Consider the following 17,580-nt stretch of genomic DNA (forward strand, 5'->3'; position numbering starts at 1 on the left):
AACATGGCGGCGCTGGACAGACCGGTGGCTGATGACAAGATTATCTACACAGGACAACACTGAATCCACCAGGCGGGTGAGTACCTGAACTGTGCAGAAAACCTCAACCTATAAGCAGGGGTAAAACAACATTTATTTACATTGCTGCAGAACACCTGTGAGTTGTTAGTGATTGTAAAGGCTATGTATTTTTTTAGGTAATACAATAGCTAACTTATCTATATTTACCTGTTCTGTGCAATGGTATTGCACAGAGTGGCCCAGATCTTCCTGTTCTTACTCAGGTCCCCTGCCGTTGTTCCTTGCTCCACCCCTCTGGCAAGTGCCCCCATAAAAGGCTGCTTTCTATGGGGGTACTTGTGTGGGCTTGCTCCTAAGCATCTATGTCTTTTGACAGACAGCAGGATTCGACCCAGCCCCCCTGCTCACTCGTCACAGCCTCAGCAAAGCCCAAGTGACCAGGAAGTGAGGGGAGAGAAGAGCTGCAGATGTGCATACTGCTGGATCGAGTAATGCCTCTGGTAAGGGTTGAATGAGAGGGGATACTACTGCCTAACCATTTTGCAGGGTTGTGCAAACCATATTGCCCGACTCCCAGGAGATGCAGTTCTGGGTGCCGGGCAGGTGGTTTTCTTTGACATTTAGCCCTACTGCGGGCAAGCAGATGATCAGTCTTGGGGAGCCGTGCATCACTACAGGAGGTAACAAGCAGCGTTAGTCCGGCTTGTTAGCACTGAACATGGATGAGCATTTGTGGCTGATGTGTTTAAAGGCAAATTTGTCTTTATTAAGTTTTAACAATTAGGTATACAGAAAGGAAGAAAAAGGGACCAGTAATTACATACACATATGGACAATTATCAGGCTCAAACAGGAGGTGAGCCAAAAAGATAACTTCAGTTAGAGAATATCACTAGCCAAATTAGAAAAACCTTGATAAATAACATGTATACAACAGAGACATATAGCTGAAAAAATTGACCCATAAAAAGGCATGAAGAGCAACAATATATGTCTAAGTAGAGTTCACCATATAAATCAAAGCAAAGGAAAAAGATCAGAGAGATAGGGAGAAGTGAGCACAGAAAGAGAGGGAAGATAGAAGAGAAAGTCGGGATCTAGGACAGACAAGGGGTGGAACCAGGAGGGCCCTACTCCAAAGGTGCCCATACTGGGCATCCCAAGCATTCAAATCAAAAGCAATTACATTGACACAATACAAATAACCATGGGTCCACCCAACCGAACGGAAGAAGTTTAAGGAGGCACAGCAGGAGCACATAACTCCCAAAGGGTCAAGGAGGAGGAAAAATGGAGCCAGACCGACCATAATAACTTATGTTTTTTATGGGTATCATTGGCAAACTCCAGCATCTTTTCCATTTGCATGATATCATTAATCGCAGAAACTCATAACGGTAAGGGGGAGGGGGGTTGTGGCCACAATAAAAAAACTTAATAAACATTTCTTGTGTGCCGCCAACGAACCTGGTAAGATGGAGAGAAGGCCAATCTCCGGCAAGGAAGTCAAAGACTAGCCATAGATTTTATTATAGGCTTCAAAAACTTGGCACCAAAAGGGTTGAATTTTATCGCAGTCCCACCAAATATGGAACTGAGTATCCACAGCCGTATTACAACACCAACAAAGACTGGATTTAAAAGGTAACATCTTGTGAAGGGAATAAGGATCCCTATACCATCTGGAGAGGAGGTTAAAATTATTTTCTTGAGAGTATCAAGATATAGAGGATTTTTGGGTGAAGTTTAACAGCGTAAACCATTCCTCATTAGATATATCTTTGCCAATATTCCGTGACCAAACCCTGGTGAAGGGCAGAGGTTCAGTATGGATTGCGGCATGTAGTACCCTATAAAGGGAAGCCAGGACATGTCTTGAAGGTTCAGAGAGGGAATATAACCACTCAAACTCAGTAAGCGGGCGATGAATTTAAGAAGTGGAATGTAAAAGTTTATGAAACAAGGATAGATACACAGCAGTCAGTCAATCCCAGCCCGGGAGGAGTGGGTGACCAGTCTAGGGGTGGATAAAGTCCTGAGCTACCTGTCAAGAGGTACAGATAAAGGGACCCAGCACAGAGGATCCCGTCCCTTGGGGGAAAGAGGGATTATCAAATAGGATAAAGGGGAAGGGTCGGAGCATAGAAGGGTCGCGTTTATACCACAAGCGCAAAGCAGCCACAATCAAAGGAGACAGGGCAGGTAGACACTGAAGGTCGGGGTCGTAACCCCATAGGAGGGCCTGTAGGTAAATCTGTCATGGGTCCTGTGCAGCAGGATCAGAAGAAATCAGAACCCAGAGATATGAGAGAGCCTTTGGACACCATTGAAAAGAATAGTTGGAGCGAAGGTGTGACAGCACGCAATCAGGTAGAGAAATATTTAATGCCTCCATTTTCGAGATGTTAAGTTTGAAGCTACTGAACGAACCAAATCTGTGGAACGCATGAAGCAGGCTAGGGATAGAAATGAGTGGCTGCTGCATATAAATTAGAAGGTCGTCTGCATAAAGAGAAAGTTTATGATGTGAGGAGGGTGTATGAATGCCTAGAATAGAATCATTAGCCCGTATAGCCCCTGCCAGATGTTTCATGACCAGAGCTAAAAGTAGGGGAGACAGAGGGCATCCCTGTCTGGTACCATTCGAGATACAAAAGGACGCAGAGGCTGTACCATTCATGAGAACCGATGCCATGGGGTGAGAGTAAAGGGACATAATCTTATTGATGAATCGCAGACCCAGGCCTTTCTGCTCTAGGGTAAGGCGCAGGAAACGCCAGTCGACTCAATCAAATGTGAGAAAAGGCAGGCCTTCAGACGGTGTTGTTTGATGTATGAGATGAGGTGGATTGTTTTAGTAGTATTCTCCCTGGCTTCATGATTGGGAATGAACCCTGATCATAATATATCAGGGCTGGAAGGAATGGTGAAATGCGGTTTGCCATGAGTTTTGCAAAGAGCTTAACATCCAAGTTAAGCAGAGAGATCCGACAGTAGCTACTACAGAGAGATGGATTGTTACCTGGTTTAGGGATAACTGAAATATTAGCGGAAAGAAAGGCCGAGGAGGGCAAATGAGAGTCATCAATGGCATTAAAGGCCTGAGTTAAAAGCAGGGGCAAAGGTTTTGTAGAATCTTTTGTGTAAACCCATTAGGGCCCGGGCACTTAGCAGATTTAAGGACCTTGATTGCTCCGAGAACTTCCAGGACAGAAAAGTACTCCTCAATGTCGAGAGTCCTGCACATCAAGAGCCGGTAACGCTGTCTCCGCAATGTATTGTGTCATAGCCTGGGGGCAAGAATCCACAAGAACAGCAGGGGTAGTGGGGGACAAATTATAAAGTTGAGAGTAGTAGTGTTCAAATTCTGCTGTGATTCCCTTGTGGGAAATTTTGGTATTTATCAGGAGCTTGAATATAGTGGATCGGATGACGGGACGGACGAGGGTGAAGTCCTTGCACCAAATGTTGACCGCATTTGTTAGCTAGAGAATAATGGGTGTTGCTAGCTGTATCTCATGCGATAAGGGAGGACTAGTCTAGCAATTTGAATAAGTTGTGACGGGCGTTAGAGAGGTCCACTGCGAGCCTTGGATCCAGTGTATGCTTGTGGGAGGACTCTAAAACTGCAATAAGTGAAAACAATTGACGAATCTCCATTGTCCTAGCCTTCTTCAATTGGGAACCATGCTGGATGAGCATTCCTCGGAGGACGCATTTGCGAGCTTCCCACTGAGTAAGGGGGCCTGTGGTATCCAAGGTGTGATCCTGAACAAAGTTTTTTTGCATAGCCTTTGTTACCTCCGCAACACATAAGGAATCTTTAAGTAACGTATCGTTCAGGCGCCAGGAAAAAAGTTGTGAGGGCGTGGTAAGATTATGGATAGTGAGATGAAAGGGGGCATGGTCCGACTATAAAAAATGACAGAGGGAAGCCGAAATATGGGAATCCAGTAAGGCTTGTGAAACAAAGAAATGGTCAATACGACTATAGGGATCATGAGCCGCCGAATAATAACTATAACCTCAGTCCAAATGGTGTAGGACATGCCAGACGTCCACTAAATGCAGGTCATGTAGGTGAGATTTGATTTGAGTTAACACCGAAAAAGAGATCGAAGATCTACCTGAGGAGGTGTCCATGGCAGGGGACAAGGCTATATTAAAGTCACCTCCCACAATGAAACATGGACCACCAAAGGCGGACAGTTCTGATAAAACCGCAGAGAGAAAGGGGCTCTGGTCCTGATTAGAAGCATAAACATTTGCTACCGTAAAAACAAAGTCCCAATTTAAGAAAGATATAACGACCGGCCTGATTTATGAAGGAGTCCAAGACCTCAGAGCTAAAGGTACTATGAAAGGCCACTGACACCCCCTAGATTTGGCTTGTGCATTGTGCATGATACCATTGAGTGTAATAACGATCCCGAAGGGCTGGCACACTATCCGTGCGGAAATGAGTCTCCTGAAGGAGCAAAATATGTGCTTTAGTTTTGTGGAAATGGTAAAGCATCTGCCTCCGCTTTTCCGGGGTATTAAATCCCCTACAATTAACAAAGGAAAAACCAATTGGAGTCATACCTGCCATATGTGGAGGAGGAAAAGGGGAAAAAGAAGAGGAAATACCACAGAAGAATAGATAAAGAACAGGAAAGGAGGAACCATGGATAAAAAGAAATCAGAAGGGAGAAGCTAATAGAAAATCTAAATAACACCTTCAAAAAAAGGTACACTGAGAAGAATAGTGGGAAGAATAGTGCCCCATCTTTGGTGTCAGTGGGAGGAATATTACGTCATTGGTGTCAGTGGGGGGGAATAGTGCCCCATCATTGGTGTCAGTGGGGGGGATAGTGTACCAACATTGGTGTCAGTGGGAGGAATAGTACCCCATCATTGGTGTCAGTGAGGGAAGGAATAGTGTTCCATTGCTGGTGTCAGTGGGGGTGGAATAGTGCCCTATCGTTGGTGTCAGTGGGGGGGGGAGGAATAGTGCCCCATCGTTGGTGTCAGTGGGGGGGAGGAATAGTGCCCCATCGTTGGTGTCAGTGGGGGGGAGGAGTAGTGCCCCATCGTTGGTGTCAGTGGGAGGAGGAATAGTGCCCCATCATTGGTGTCAGTGTGAGGAATAATGCCCATCATTAGTATCAGTAACACCAATGATGGGGCACTATTCCTCCCACTGACACCAATGACACTTAACTTGCTGACCCCTGCTCCAGCATGGTGCTGCTGCAGCCAGCATACCTGGTTGCAGCAGCACCATCAGCACGGCACACTTACCTGTCAGCTGTCCTCCTTCACTCCAGCCTCTCCCTCACTCGATGTTTGCGGGGCCGCTCGGCTCCACCTCCTCGCAGGTGATTGGCCTCCTGTGTGCCTTTCATGAGCTACAGTTCTGGCGCCCAATCACCGATGAGGAGGCGGAACCGAGCGGCAGGAGTGAGGGAGTGGCCGGAGTGAATGAAGGAGCAGCGCTTCCTGGTCTGGATCGTCGTGGGACTGGGACCGGAACCAGGTAAGGTACAGCAGCCCCCTGCCCACCCCTGTACTTGGTGTCCCTTCCTCGCGGAAAATACGCCCCTGCCGGCGGGCCGGATAAATGGCCTTGGCGGGCCGCAAGATTTTTTTTTTTTTTCCTTATCTACATACATGTCCCAAATCAGTGGCTGTGAAATTTGTAAAACCATCAGCCTAATTGCCAGGTGATAAGCACATTCAGAAGAAGAGTAAAGCTACTTTCACACTGAGACTTTTTTTTATGCAAAAATCCTTCAAAAACTCAAGTACCTGAAAAGCTCAAGAAAAATGCTTCCCTATGTTTGTCTATATATGTTTTCACACTGGGGCGTTGCGCTTCTGTTGCGGTGTAAAAACTCCTACTTGCAGTATCTTTGGAGCATGTTCAGTTAAAAAAAACCAAATGCCTCTTCCCATTGAAATCAATGGAAAACGCCTGAAAAGCGCCTCAAAAACATCTCTGAGAAGCGTTTTTGGTGTAGTTTTTAAGTAACGTGTCCTTTAAAAGTTTTTGCCATGTTTTTGCGGCGGATCAGTGTGAAAGTAGCCTTAGGTACTCAAAATTGGCTTAGGTATTTTTTTCAGTATGGATTGACTTTAACCTCACTGGAGGTATTCCCAAGTGTAGCTTGGGGTAAAGTTTCAGCACTACAAGCGGTAACCCCGAGCTACACTCTGGAATACCCTGCAGCGTTGCTCCGGGATCCCTTCTGCACATACCTTGTCCTGCGCTCCCGTGATGTCCCCCCTGCAACATCCCCGGCAATGTCCTCTGGCCGATGTCGGCATCTGACTTTCGGGTTCCGTTCCCTGCGATGTCATGACGTACGGGGCCGGAACTGGTGGGAAATTTAAAAATGTCGAAAAGTGACATTCACTAAATACACTAAAATCACATAGTAAAACATTACTGTATCAAACCATTTCACATACATTTTGTCCCTAGTGCTTTGTCCTGTGCCCTGCCTGCATATTTACTGTTCTTTCTGCCTGGAAACTGAGAAATGTCCCTGGCGTCCAAAAAGCGTCCCTTAAGGTCAAAGGTGGTTTTAGACAAGCTAGAAAACAGCGATAGTAAATTAGAACTACTTGCAGAATTGAGTGATAATGATTCGTGGGGAAATTCGTCATCACACTGAAAACGATTTTGCGACTTTGCTCAGTGATGTGCAAACTTGGCACTCTATTTCAAATTTCAGTCTTTTTGGTTTCATTATATTATTGAATTAAATTTATTATTATATTATAAATATTTATGATTTATTAAATTATAATTTATGATTTTGTGTTTCAAATTTTAACATACCCGGGATGTTTACTGGATTCTTGTTTGGACAGATTTCAGTGAGTTATCCCTAAAAATTTCAGGCCTGCAATTAAAAAACTATATATTTCCATACAAAATAATGTACCGCTTTGAGCACAGAAATACTGACATAATCAGACCGCTAGGGAGGTTAATCCCCCACTCTGTGTTGTGAACCCTCATAGACATGTATAGAGATGATTAGTTTTAGAAGGAAAGTGGATAAATGTACTTTAACCACTTCCCGTCTGGCCCATGTGTATGAACGGCCGGATGGGAGCAGTGCAGGGGCGGGTGGCCATTTACAAAAGGGCCTCCCCGCTCCCTGCTTGTTCGCGCTCCCTGGGAGCGCACAGCACCACGATCCGGTGCCTGCTGTTTTCTCCGGACACGCTGGAACACTGATCGTTGTACGGGACCTGTGTGTGAGGTCCCGATCGTGTAATTACTGATTGGCCAATCAGTTATCACATGCAGAGTAGTAAGCAAGATGTCACTTCTGGCATCATTGCTTACTAGGTGTGAAATCTGTGAATGATCAAAGAGGTTACATGGTACAAGGCTTAGTCACAACAGCCTTGTACCATGTGATGAGCTGTGACCAATCACCGCTCACACAGTATTTCTTAATGGCTGCAAGAACACAGCCAGAGAGAAGGAGAAATGATTGCTTTTACAGCCTTTATGGGTGTAAAAGCAATCAGTGTAAAAAAAAACCCCAAAAAAAAACCTTCATAACCCCCCACAAGTAGTACAGTGTCACTATAATGACACTGTACTGCTAGGGTGACAGTATGTAAAAAAAAAAACAAACCTAAATAATATAAAAAAAAATGTAATTACATTTATTTTAAATATTTTAATTTTTGGTTATAAACTAATTTGTTTTTTTTTTTTTTGCTAAAAAAGATAACTGAATATATTTTGGCCAAGATTTATGAAGAAAGATTATTTGCAAAATTTTATAAGAAAAATACTTTTTTTTTTTTTTATAATTTTTTGACTTTTTCACTTATATAGCAAAACAAAATAAAAATCCCAGTGGTGAATAAATACCACCAAAATAAAGTTTTAGTTGTCTCGAAAAAATGCTAAAAGATTCATATAGGTACAATGCTGCATGACCGCGCAATTGTCATTCATAGTGTGATAGCGCTGAAAGTAGAAAATTAGCCTGGACAGAAAGGGGGTAAAAGTGTCCGGACTTGAAGTGGTTAAACGAACGTGCACTTATCATTTAAAGTGCTTCTAAATAGTTGTTTTTTTCCTTGATGCATTTTCTGATTAGGGTAAAAATCTTGCACTACCTGACCCCTCAATACTTACATGAGTCTATTATCGATAAATGTCCTTGGCTGAGATTGGGGGGTGGGGCCGAGCTGCACTGTGTGTTTATGGGCATACACAACCTGTCTTGGGAAGGAGCCACACATCTGCTCCCATAGCAAGCAACTTGCTATGAGGAGCAGACACAGAAGAGGAAGACCTAAGATTGCCAGAGGACCCCAAAAGAGGAGGTTTGGGGCTGCTCTGTGCAATATCAATGCACAGAGCAGGTAAGTGCAAAGCTCTTTATTTTATTAATAATAAAAAAAAATTATGGCTTTACAATCACTTTAAAAGAAAGTGCTAGATGGATGTTATCTGCATGTTAAATTGAAATCTTATCTAGTTCCCATTGGCATCTAATATATTTTTTCAACCATTATACAGAATGAGAAAAAAGCAATAATGCATATTCTATTTGCTGTTTTTTTTACTTTTTTTTAGGGTGATACCTTTATTTGTTTGCTGTTACTAAAGTCTGACTTTTTGGCAAGGACGCAATGACTGATTCTCATGGTTTTTTGAGTTCTCCACCAAAGAAAACAGTCAGGTTTGGAGGAAACGTGGCAGAGGTCCTATTCATGTATTCACAGGTATTCTGATTTATTTTCTTTTCATAGTATTTTCCAGTACTATTTTTGGTTTCTTTGAATATGTGAGTGCTAGTGACATAAATGGTACCAAACCATTCCATAACAGAATGGCTGCAGATTTCCATTATGATTTTGGTAATACTGTTGGTACTGCATTGTGGTTGTTATGGGACCATCAGAAAAAAGAGAAACTATAGTGCCTTTTAATCAGATGTATTCATTGCTTAACTGCTGTTTTTATATCTGTTTTTTCTATGTGTAAAGTTTGGTTTTAAAAATAAACCTGCATAAATGACAAAGGAGTCACTATAATTTATCTAACGATACAGCACAGTAGTATGAGGCCAGTATGGATATGTTTTTTTTCTTTCTTTGGAAACATCTTTCACCTGTGTCTGGAAATGTCAGGTTAATAAATTGTGTGAAAAACGGGCTTTTTACAAAAGTCTGACCCTCAGTTGGCAGACTGGAGGATAACACTTTATAATATGCATATGCAATATAGTTAATATTTAAATGTTTCCAAGTCTTTTTTTTAAAAAAGTGTATAAGTAAAAAAAAAACAAGAAAAAAAAAACCTACATACAAGGGTGTTTGCAGCATGGATCCGAGCAGCAGCTGCCCCTGCTGGCTCTATGACTGAGACACAATTGATCACATGACTGCTAATTGCTCAGTTCATGGTCTTTAGTGAGTAGAGTGGTGACTGTCAGTCACCAGCTCTCTACTCTGCCCTTCCAGTTCTGGGCTGTGCGGGGTTCGGCAGTGCCTGACCCAGGCTCTCAGAGGGGCACTGAAAGGCTGATCCAGCTGCTGGTCAGGCATCTGGGTGGATACTGACATTATTTTCGAGATCCTTGCAGAGTATGGACTGTCTTTGTGACATCAGCTGACAGTGGGCCTTCGTCCACTGCCAGCTGAAAACAGGTCACAGGAGTGCAGGACTAAGTGCACTCCTGTGATTCATAGGAGAAGTAGGGCCAAAATGGCTTGATCCATATTTCTCTTTTAAGTTTTGTTCGCTAAACACTCTTCCAGATCTTCAGCCGACAGCAGGCTTTATTCCAGCTGTCGGCTGAATTTAGGTCACTGGAGTGCAGAAGTAAGCACTCCTGTGACCCACAGGAGAAGTATAACTAAAAGAACTTTGGCTATTCTGTTTTAACATTTCCAACCAAATACAGGAGACAGGAAAAAAAAGCTGGAAAAATTGCACTTGTAACATGCCTCTAGGGGCTGTACTAGGGGCAGATGCTGCCCAAGGCACCTGTTTTTGCCAATACCTCCCCTACCTTGCTGTAGCTCTGCCGGTATATGTGTAAATGTGCCTACACATGCACACTGTAAAAAGTTCAGACTCTGCTTCACTGAGCAAAGATTCCTGCTTGCCCGCTGTGCCTGTCACACAGGCAGGTGCAATTGCTGGCAGTGCTGTGCTTAGTGACGCTGAATCAGCACTCCTTAGGCTCTGCATTTCTTAAGTGGCTCGACTGCTGCAGCTGCCTGTGTGAAAGATGCAGAGCGTGGGCAGGGAGCTTAAGAATGCTGAGCCTGTGGTGTCTGGTATGGGCAATCCGGCCTTAGTGCTACCCCCTGTGAAAAATGTAGGTCAGACCACTGCCTTTTTCACCAACTTGTGACAAATGGTTGGTCAGCCTCACATTGCGCTGTCACTGACAATGACACTCTCACCCTGCACAAAGATTTTCCAGCTTGTGGGAACACAATCTAAGTGCCAACAGACTGAGAGTGAATGTCTCTGGGTTAAATTAAAGTGTTGCTAAACCCAGGACCCTGCATTTGCTATATCTGGTCTCCCACAGTACACAGAACATGAAAATGCAATTATTTTTACTAAATATAAACTGCAAAATACCTTTTCTCATCAGCAGTTAGAGCAGTCTTATGACTTCAGCAGAGCACTGGTTAAAGCTTGTAGGAGGAGTTTTCTTTTTGCTCTAGGAGGATGCAAAATCCCTGACCCTCTGTCTGAACAGTGCTGATTGCCCTGTGGTGGTGTAATGCCTATGAAATGTGTTGGCCTTGGACCCTTTGTTTCTTGGGAAATTTTTACAATAAAGCATTGTCACCCAAATGCCAGGGGCATGAGAAGTGACAATGTGATTTCTTAGCAAAAGGAACAGTCACAAGATATTCTGCTGAGAGCAAGATAAAAACTTGTTTATGGAATGAACTGTGTTTATGTCATCTAGTAACCTTCCATTAGGAGATACAAACCTGTTTAACTGGTTGCCGACCAGCTACTGTATAATAACGGTGACGGGGTGGCACCCCTGCGCAAAATAGCATTTTCAAACGGCATTTTGCAAAACAGGTAGGGGGTGCGCGCCCCCCTACCCGCACCGCCGATCACAGCTGTGGGTGTCAATCACCGGGTACCAGCCAGTCTTTATCTGCCGGATCCCAGTGATTACCGGCAATCACTGACGGGGAGCATGGCTGCAGTGTTTACACTGCAGCTCTGCTCCCTGTCAGTTCCCAACACACTGATCCTGAGAGCAGAGTTTAGCTCTCAGGATCAGTGTGTTCCTGTGAAGTAGCCCCCGCCCACTAGTAAAACACTCCCCTCACACAGTTAACCCTTTGAATAAAAATGTTAACCCCTTCCTCCCCAGTGCCATTAGTACAGTGTCAGTGTTTTTTTTTTTTTTTTTTTTTTTTTTTTTCCCACTGATCACTGTATTGGTATCATTGGGAATGTAAGTGACCCCAAGTCAGTCGCCCCCAGTGTCAAAATGTCCTCCGCAGTCCCGCCATAAATCGCTGATCACCGCCATAAGTCGCTGATCGCTGCCATTATTCTTATATATAAAAAAAATAAATCCCAGTATCTTTCCCGCCATTTCTAGACTTTCACGTAAACCAATTAATTTACACGTATTGGGATTTTTTTTTTAGCAAAGACATGTTGCAAAATACATTTTGGCCGAAATTTATGACACAATTTGATTTTTACATTTTTTTACTGGACAGGTTTTATAGCAAAAATTCCAAAATACTGTTGTTTTTTTTTTTTTTTTTTTTTTTATAGCGCAAAAAATAAAAAAAACGCACAGGTGATCAAATACCACCAGAAGAAAGCTCATTTTGTGGGGAAAAAAAGGACGTACATTTAATTTGGGTGCAGTGTTGCATGACTGCGCAATTGTCAGTTAAAGTAACACAGTGCCTTAATACTGCTTCCTGACCGCCCTATAGCAGAAACACTGCTACAGGGCGGCACAGGTGCGCAAAATCACACACAATTATGTATATATATAATTTGTGCTCGGGTGTTTTTCATGCCCCTTCAGATGGCGTCAGATTGGCCATCAGTACACCAGTCATTACATTTAACCCCTTGACTGCCAGGAACGCTCATGCACAATAAACCTCCATTGCTAGTATAGTGTTTGAACAGGTCAATATCTTTGATCAGATCAGCACTATACCAGCATTTACATTAGTATAGCGTCTCCAAAAATGCAACGTTAGCGGGATCAGCTCCTGCACCTGCCAGCACCTGCATTTAGCCCCTACGCTTACCCCCCCTTCTCCCCCAGCAAGTGCAGTGTCAGTAGGTCACTGTCACTTGATACATTGCACACAAAACCACAGTGTTCGCAGAATCAGGCCTGATCTCTGTTAACACTTGTTGGTAAATTTTGAGAACTATCATATGCAGCAGAGTGCCAGTACTAGTGCCGCGCTACCTTTTAGTGAACTTGCGAGCACCATTGGTCTAGTACATCTTGGTCTTACACATATCTCTTCGTTTGTAAGCTCCCACGATCAAGGCCCTCAACCCTCTTGTATTGAACTGTATTGTTGCTGTATTGTCTCCCGTTATACTGTAAAGCGCTGATCAAACTGTTGGCGCCATATAAATCCTGTATAATAATAATACCACTGCAGTATGAGTTGGTGATGTGGCGAGTCCCATAAGTCCAGTACAAGCCGGTGCGGTGGTGAGCACAAGTTTTGTCCCGCAGCCACCAAGAATTCGCACACAGGCCCATAGAGCTCCTAATATCCTTCCGGATGTGCTTGCAAATCACGATTTACGGCCTTCAAATTCTGCAGCACCTGTACTTCCCCCATTCACTGTTCAACTCGGAATTCAGGTGGAAATAGCAAATTTAACTACTCCCCTTTAATTTTTGAGCTGTTTTTCATGGAATATCTGTATGCGTTGATTGTGGATCAAAGCAATTTATATGCACAACAATTTATCGCCACCAACCTAAATTCAAACCTTGCCAGACCAGTCGCATGGAAACTCATTATGGTTTCTGAATTTAAATTTTTTTTGGGCATTACTAAAAAAAAATGAATTGCGGTTGTATTGGTCCACAGACCCGATTTATCATATGCTGTGTTCTCTGCTGCTATTGCCAGGCATAGATATGAGAGTATATTGTGTTTTATGCATTTCAATGACAATGCACTCTGTCATCCTTGGGGTAACCCTGAATTTGACCGGCTCCACAAAATTCAGCCCCTCGCAAATCACCTTAACCAAAAAATTGCAGATGTCTATACTCCCCAGCAAAAAATCTGCGTTGATGAGTCGCTCATTAATTTTTCTGGCCGCCTTGTATTCAAACAATTTCTCCCCAGCAAGCGTGCTAGATATGGGGTCAAGATGTAGAAGACCTGTGAGAGGACAACAGGCTATACTTATAAGTTTCGGATTTACGAGGGAGCCCCCGGATGCCCAGACTACATGGGTAGTAATGACAAGATAGTTTGGGACTTGGTGTCATCCTTTTTCCATATGGGGTACCACTTATAGGTGGACAATTTTTATTCAAGCATGCCACTATTTAGACATTTGTTCAGTCTTATAACTGGCACATATGGCAAAGTGTGACCTAATGTGTGCCCACCATTAGAAGTGAGTGGATGCAGGGAGGTATATTTTAATGGTGGGCATACCACACACTTTTTCTGGCAGAGATTTCTTCTCTTTTTTTTATTCAGTCCACAGGCTGCATACAAAAAAAAAAAAAGAACATAGCATATATACCCAACAAGGATCAGCGATGTACTGGTACATCACTGGACTTTGAATGGTTATGCTAGGATAATGCCTACAGCTGCAGGCATCATCCTGGTATCATTTTTTTCAGCCGGCGATCAGCTTTCATATAAAAGCAGTCCTAGTGGCTAATTAGCTGCAGGATTGCTTTTACATTCAGTGGGAGATGATGCCCCCTCTCCCCCGCTGCCTTCCACGGCCTTCTCGGGCAGTCCCGCACCATCGGGGGGAACCTGAGAATGCAGCCGGTGTTTCTGCCAGCTGACCATAGAGCTGATAGGAGACCAGAATGGTGCTAATCATCTCTATAGCCTAAGAAATCAGAAGCTACGAGCATTTCATCACTTCAGTTTTGCAGGATATAAATAGCGCCATTTGTAAATTGGGAAAGCATCTGATCACACCGATTTTGGTTTGATTAGATAATGTAAGGGAAGAGGAGATATCTAAAGTCTGATAGACCCCAGATTTCTGAAAAAAGAATATATGACAATGCCCATTGACGTTATAGGGGATATTTGCATTCCCTGTGATAGCATTAAAAGTGATAAAAAAAAAAAAAAAATTAAAGTTGCAGTGTAAAAGTAATAAAAAAAAATCAAAATAACTTAAAAATAACGTCCCTCCCATGCGCACACACCTGTGTGCACAAGCATTGACCCTGTGCCGGTATGTAAACAGTGGTTGCGCCATACATGTGAGGTATCACTGTGAACGTCAGATCAAGGGCAGTAATTCTAACACTAGGCCTCCTCTGTAAATCTAAAATGGTAGCTTTTAAAGGCTTTTAAATTGTTGCCTATGGATATTAAAAATGTATGCAGTTTGTCGCCATTGCACGAGGCATGCGCAGTTTTAAAGCATGTCATTTTTGGTATCGATTTACTCGGCATACCATCATCTTTTATATTTTACCAAATAATTGGCCAATATATTGTGTTTTTGTGCGTTAAAAGTAAAAAAAGTGTATTTTTAAAAAAAAATTGCTTTTGAAAAATCAATGCGCTAGTACTATGTGCCCTAAAACATTGTAGTACCCACCATTTTATTCACTAGGGTGTCTGCTTTAAAATAATATATGTTTGGGGGTTTAAATTAATTTCCTAGCAAAAAATACTGATTTTCATGTGATTTTCATTTCATGTGAAAAAAAGTGTCAGAAAAGGCTTGATCTTCAGGTGGTTAGAAGAGTGAGTGATGTGTGGCATAAACTTATAATGCTGGGCATAAAACGCCCCCAACCCCCAAAACGACCCCTTTTTGGAAAGTAGACACCCCAAGGAATTTGATAAGAAGCATGGTAAGTATTTTGCAGATCTTATTTGTTGCCACAAGTTTTTGGAAAATGAAGAAAAAAAACAAAAACATTTTTTCTATTCTTTTTTTATATTTCAAAACCGTGTGAGAAAAAATGAGATCTGCAAAATACTCACCATGCCTCTTTTTAAATTCCTTGGGGTGTCTACTTTCCAGAAAGGGGTCATTTGGGGGGGGGGTTGGTGCTATCCTGGCATGTCAGGGCCTTAGAAACTGTGATAGGTAAGTAAAAGCTGTGTAAATTCCATCATCTATACCATAGTTTGTAGACGCTATAACTTTCACACAAAGCAATCAATATACACTCATTGCGATTTTTTTTTTTTCTGACAAAAAACATGTAGCAGAATACATTTTGGCATAAATTTATAACTAACTTTGAGTTTACTATATATTAAAGCTGAAAGTAAACAATATAGTTTTTCTTCAAATTTTTTGAAGAATTATTTTTGTTTATAGCGTGAAAAATAAAAAGCGCACAGGTGATAAGATACCACCGAAAGAAAGCTCTATTTGTGTAAAAAAAAAGAACATAAATTTCGTTTGGGTACAGCAGTGCATGACCGCACAATTATCAGTTGAATTAGTGCAGCGCCGAGTGGCAAAAAGAGGCCTGGTCAGGAAGGGGGGTAAATCCTCAGGAGGGCAAGTGGTTAAAGACATCCAAGTTAGAAATCCTTAAGTCTGGGGGAGATGAAAAGAGGTTTTGGGGTAGATAAGAAGCAAAAGTGTGACTTTTCAGATAACGAATATGGTGGTTGAACATGACTGTTATCCTCACGGAACCCTTCTGCTAGCCCCTCCTGTGGTGGGTTTGGCACCACCCACTATTGGACTTCTTCCAGAAATAGGGTTTATAAGGCAGAGGTCTGGGCAAGACCTGTAGAAGCTCCCCTAGTGGCCAGAGGATGCTCTGATGCTAGGATTTTTACAAGGCTATATGGGCTCATCAACTGGTCGCGCCTATGGCTTCTACGTGACCCCCTGGACAGTCTGGTCCCGATTGGGATTTGTTCCTCCCAGCTTCTACATAGCTTTGGTAATGTATTTATTCTATGCTTTCAAATGGTGTGTCTATATCATGCTGTAATACTCACATTATTATTGGTGTGTGTTATTATGCAGATTGTAATGACTATAAGATATATCCTCCTGTGTGTCGTGTGATAATAAAAGTGGAGGTTTTGAGAGTGCAAGAATATTGCAGTTGGATTCTGTTATTTCTAAGAGTGCTGGGAAAATGCTATGATGTGCCAAGGCAGGTATTCATTGGGTAGTTGGTCTTTCACAATGCATTGAACATATAATGGTTTAAATGCTGATTAAAAGTACCTGCACGACTGCATGTTGATTGTGTGCATGTATATGACTTGTTTTTAGTAATTGCACCCAGCATCACTATTACATCTGGTCACATGTACTCTACCAAGTAAAAAAAAAAACAAAAAAACCTCAAGCAATACACACTAAACTGAGCATGTGCATGTGGCTACGGGTTCATACTGTCTTACCAGGAGATAAGAAATGGACATTTGAACAAGAGGAGGGGCAGAAAAAACAGGCTCAAACATCCTTTTTACACAATGCAGAGGATTAACCCCTTAGATTCCACAGTGAGTATAACAAGCATGCTTTACTGTATATGCAGACTGATTTTACTGTTGTGGGTTTAGTAACACTTTGAGCAAATAACTCTTTACTGCCACCAACTACTTTTATCAAGAAGGAGCAAACGTTCAGAATATTAGCAATGACCGTTCTGACTAAACCTTTGTACACATGCTGTCACTGCAGACAAGCATATCTATAGATTTACCATGTAGTAGCACTCTTCAAGAGACAAGGATTCTTTAAGTTTTGCATTGGTGCACTGAGTTTTTGTTAGCGCATTTAGAGACAGTTTTAAAACTTTTCTAAATATTCAATATTGAAGGTAAAAAATGGTTTAAATAAAATCTTTACAGGAGGAAAAAATATGTATACAAAGGTGACAGAGACAACAATTCAACAGCAAAATAAGTGGTTGAAAAATGGAAATACTGTACTTATCAAGTTCTATTTCAGTAGCTCTCTAAAGACTTGACTTATTTACCTTCTTTTGATGGCACACAAGAGCTATCAACTGCAGGGCAGCCCCTCTGTGCTTGTCTTCGAGGGAGGTGTTGACAGAAATGATCTGACCATTTAAGCAGACGAGGCATGGCCATAGAATTTCACTGTACTTATGAACATGCCACGAATCCAGTTTTTTTTTATCGGATATATCATCTTTGAATACCTACAGGTTAGTCTGCTAATTTGTATATTATTGTCCAGCATGCAATTACATTTTGAATTTATATAAATGTTTGTGTGTTTGGATTTAATCAATGCTCATTAATGGATGTAATTAAATATGTCCTTATAGTGTCTTTACTATTATTTTTTCATGACTTATGAAGTACGCTGAAGTTATT

The 17,580-nt window shown here is 42.2% G+C and overlaps 1 protein-coding gene across 1 annotated transcript in view; it reads left to right on the plus strand.

The window, feature by feature from the left end:
• The window catches only part of RRN3 (RNA polymerase I transcription factor RRN3), a 600,941-nt gene that overhangs the window by 17,295 nt on the left and 566,066 nt on the right, over positions 1-17,580 (plus strand). Inside the window, exon 2 of the mRNA XM_089657080.1 lies at positions 8,618-8,766. Within this exon, the coding sequence (XP_089513206.1) occupies positions 8,674-8,766 (93 nt within the window). The 5' untranslated portion in view covers positions 8,618-8,673. The remainder of the gene's footprint in view (positions 1-8,617; positions 8,767-17,580) is intronic.

This window comes from Staurois parvus, unplaced genomic scaffold, assembly GCF_062004578.1.
Source record: "Staurois parvus isolate SC_StPar_1 unplaced genomic scaffold, SC_StPar_1.0 ptg000962l, whole genome shotgun sequence".
NCBI lineage: Eukaryota > Metazoa > Chordata > Amphibia > Anura > Ranidae > Staurois > Staurois parvus.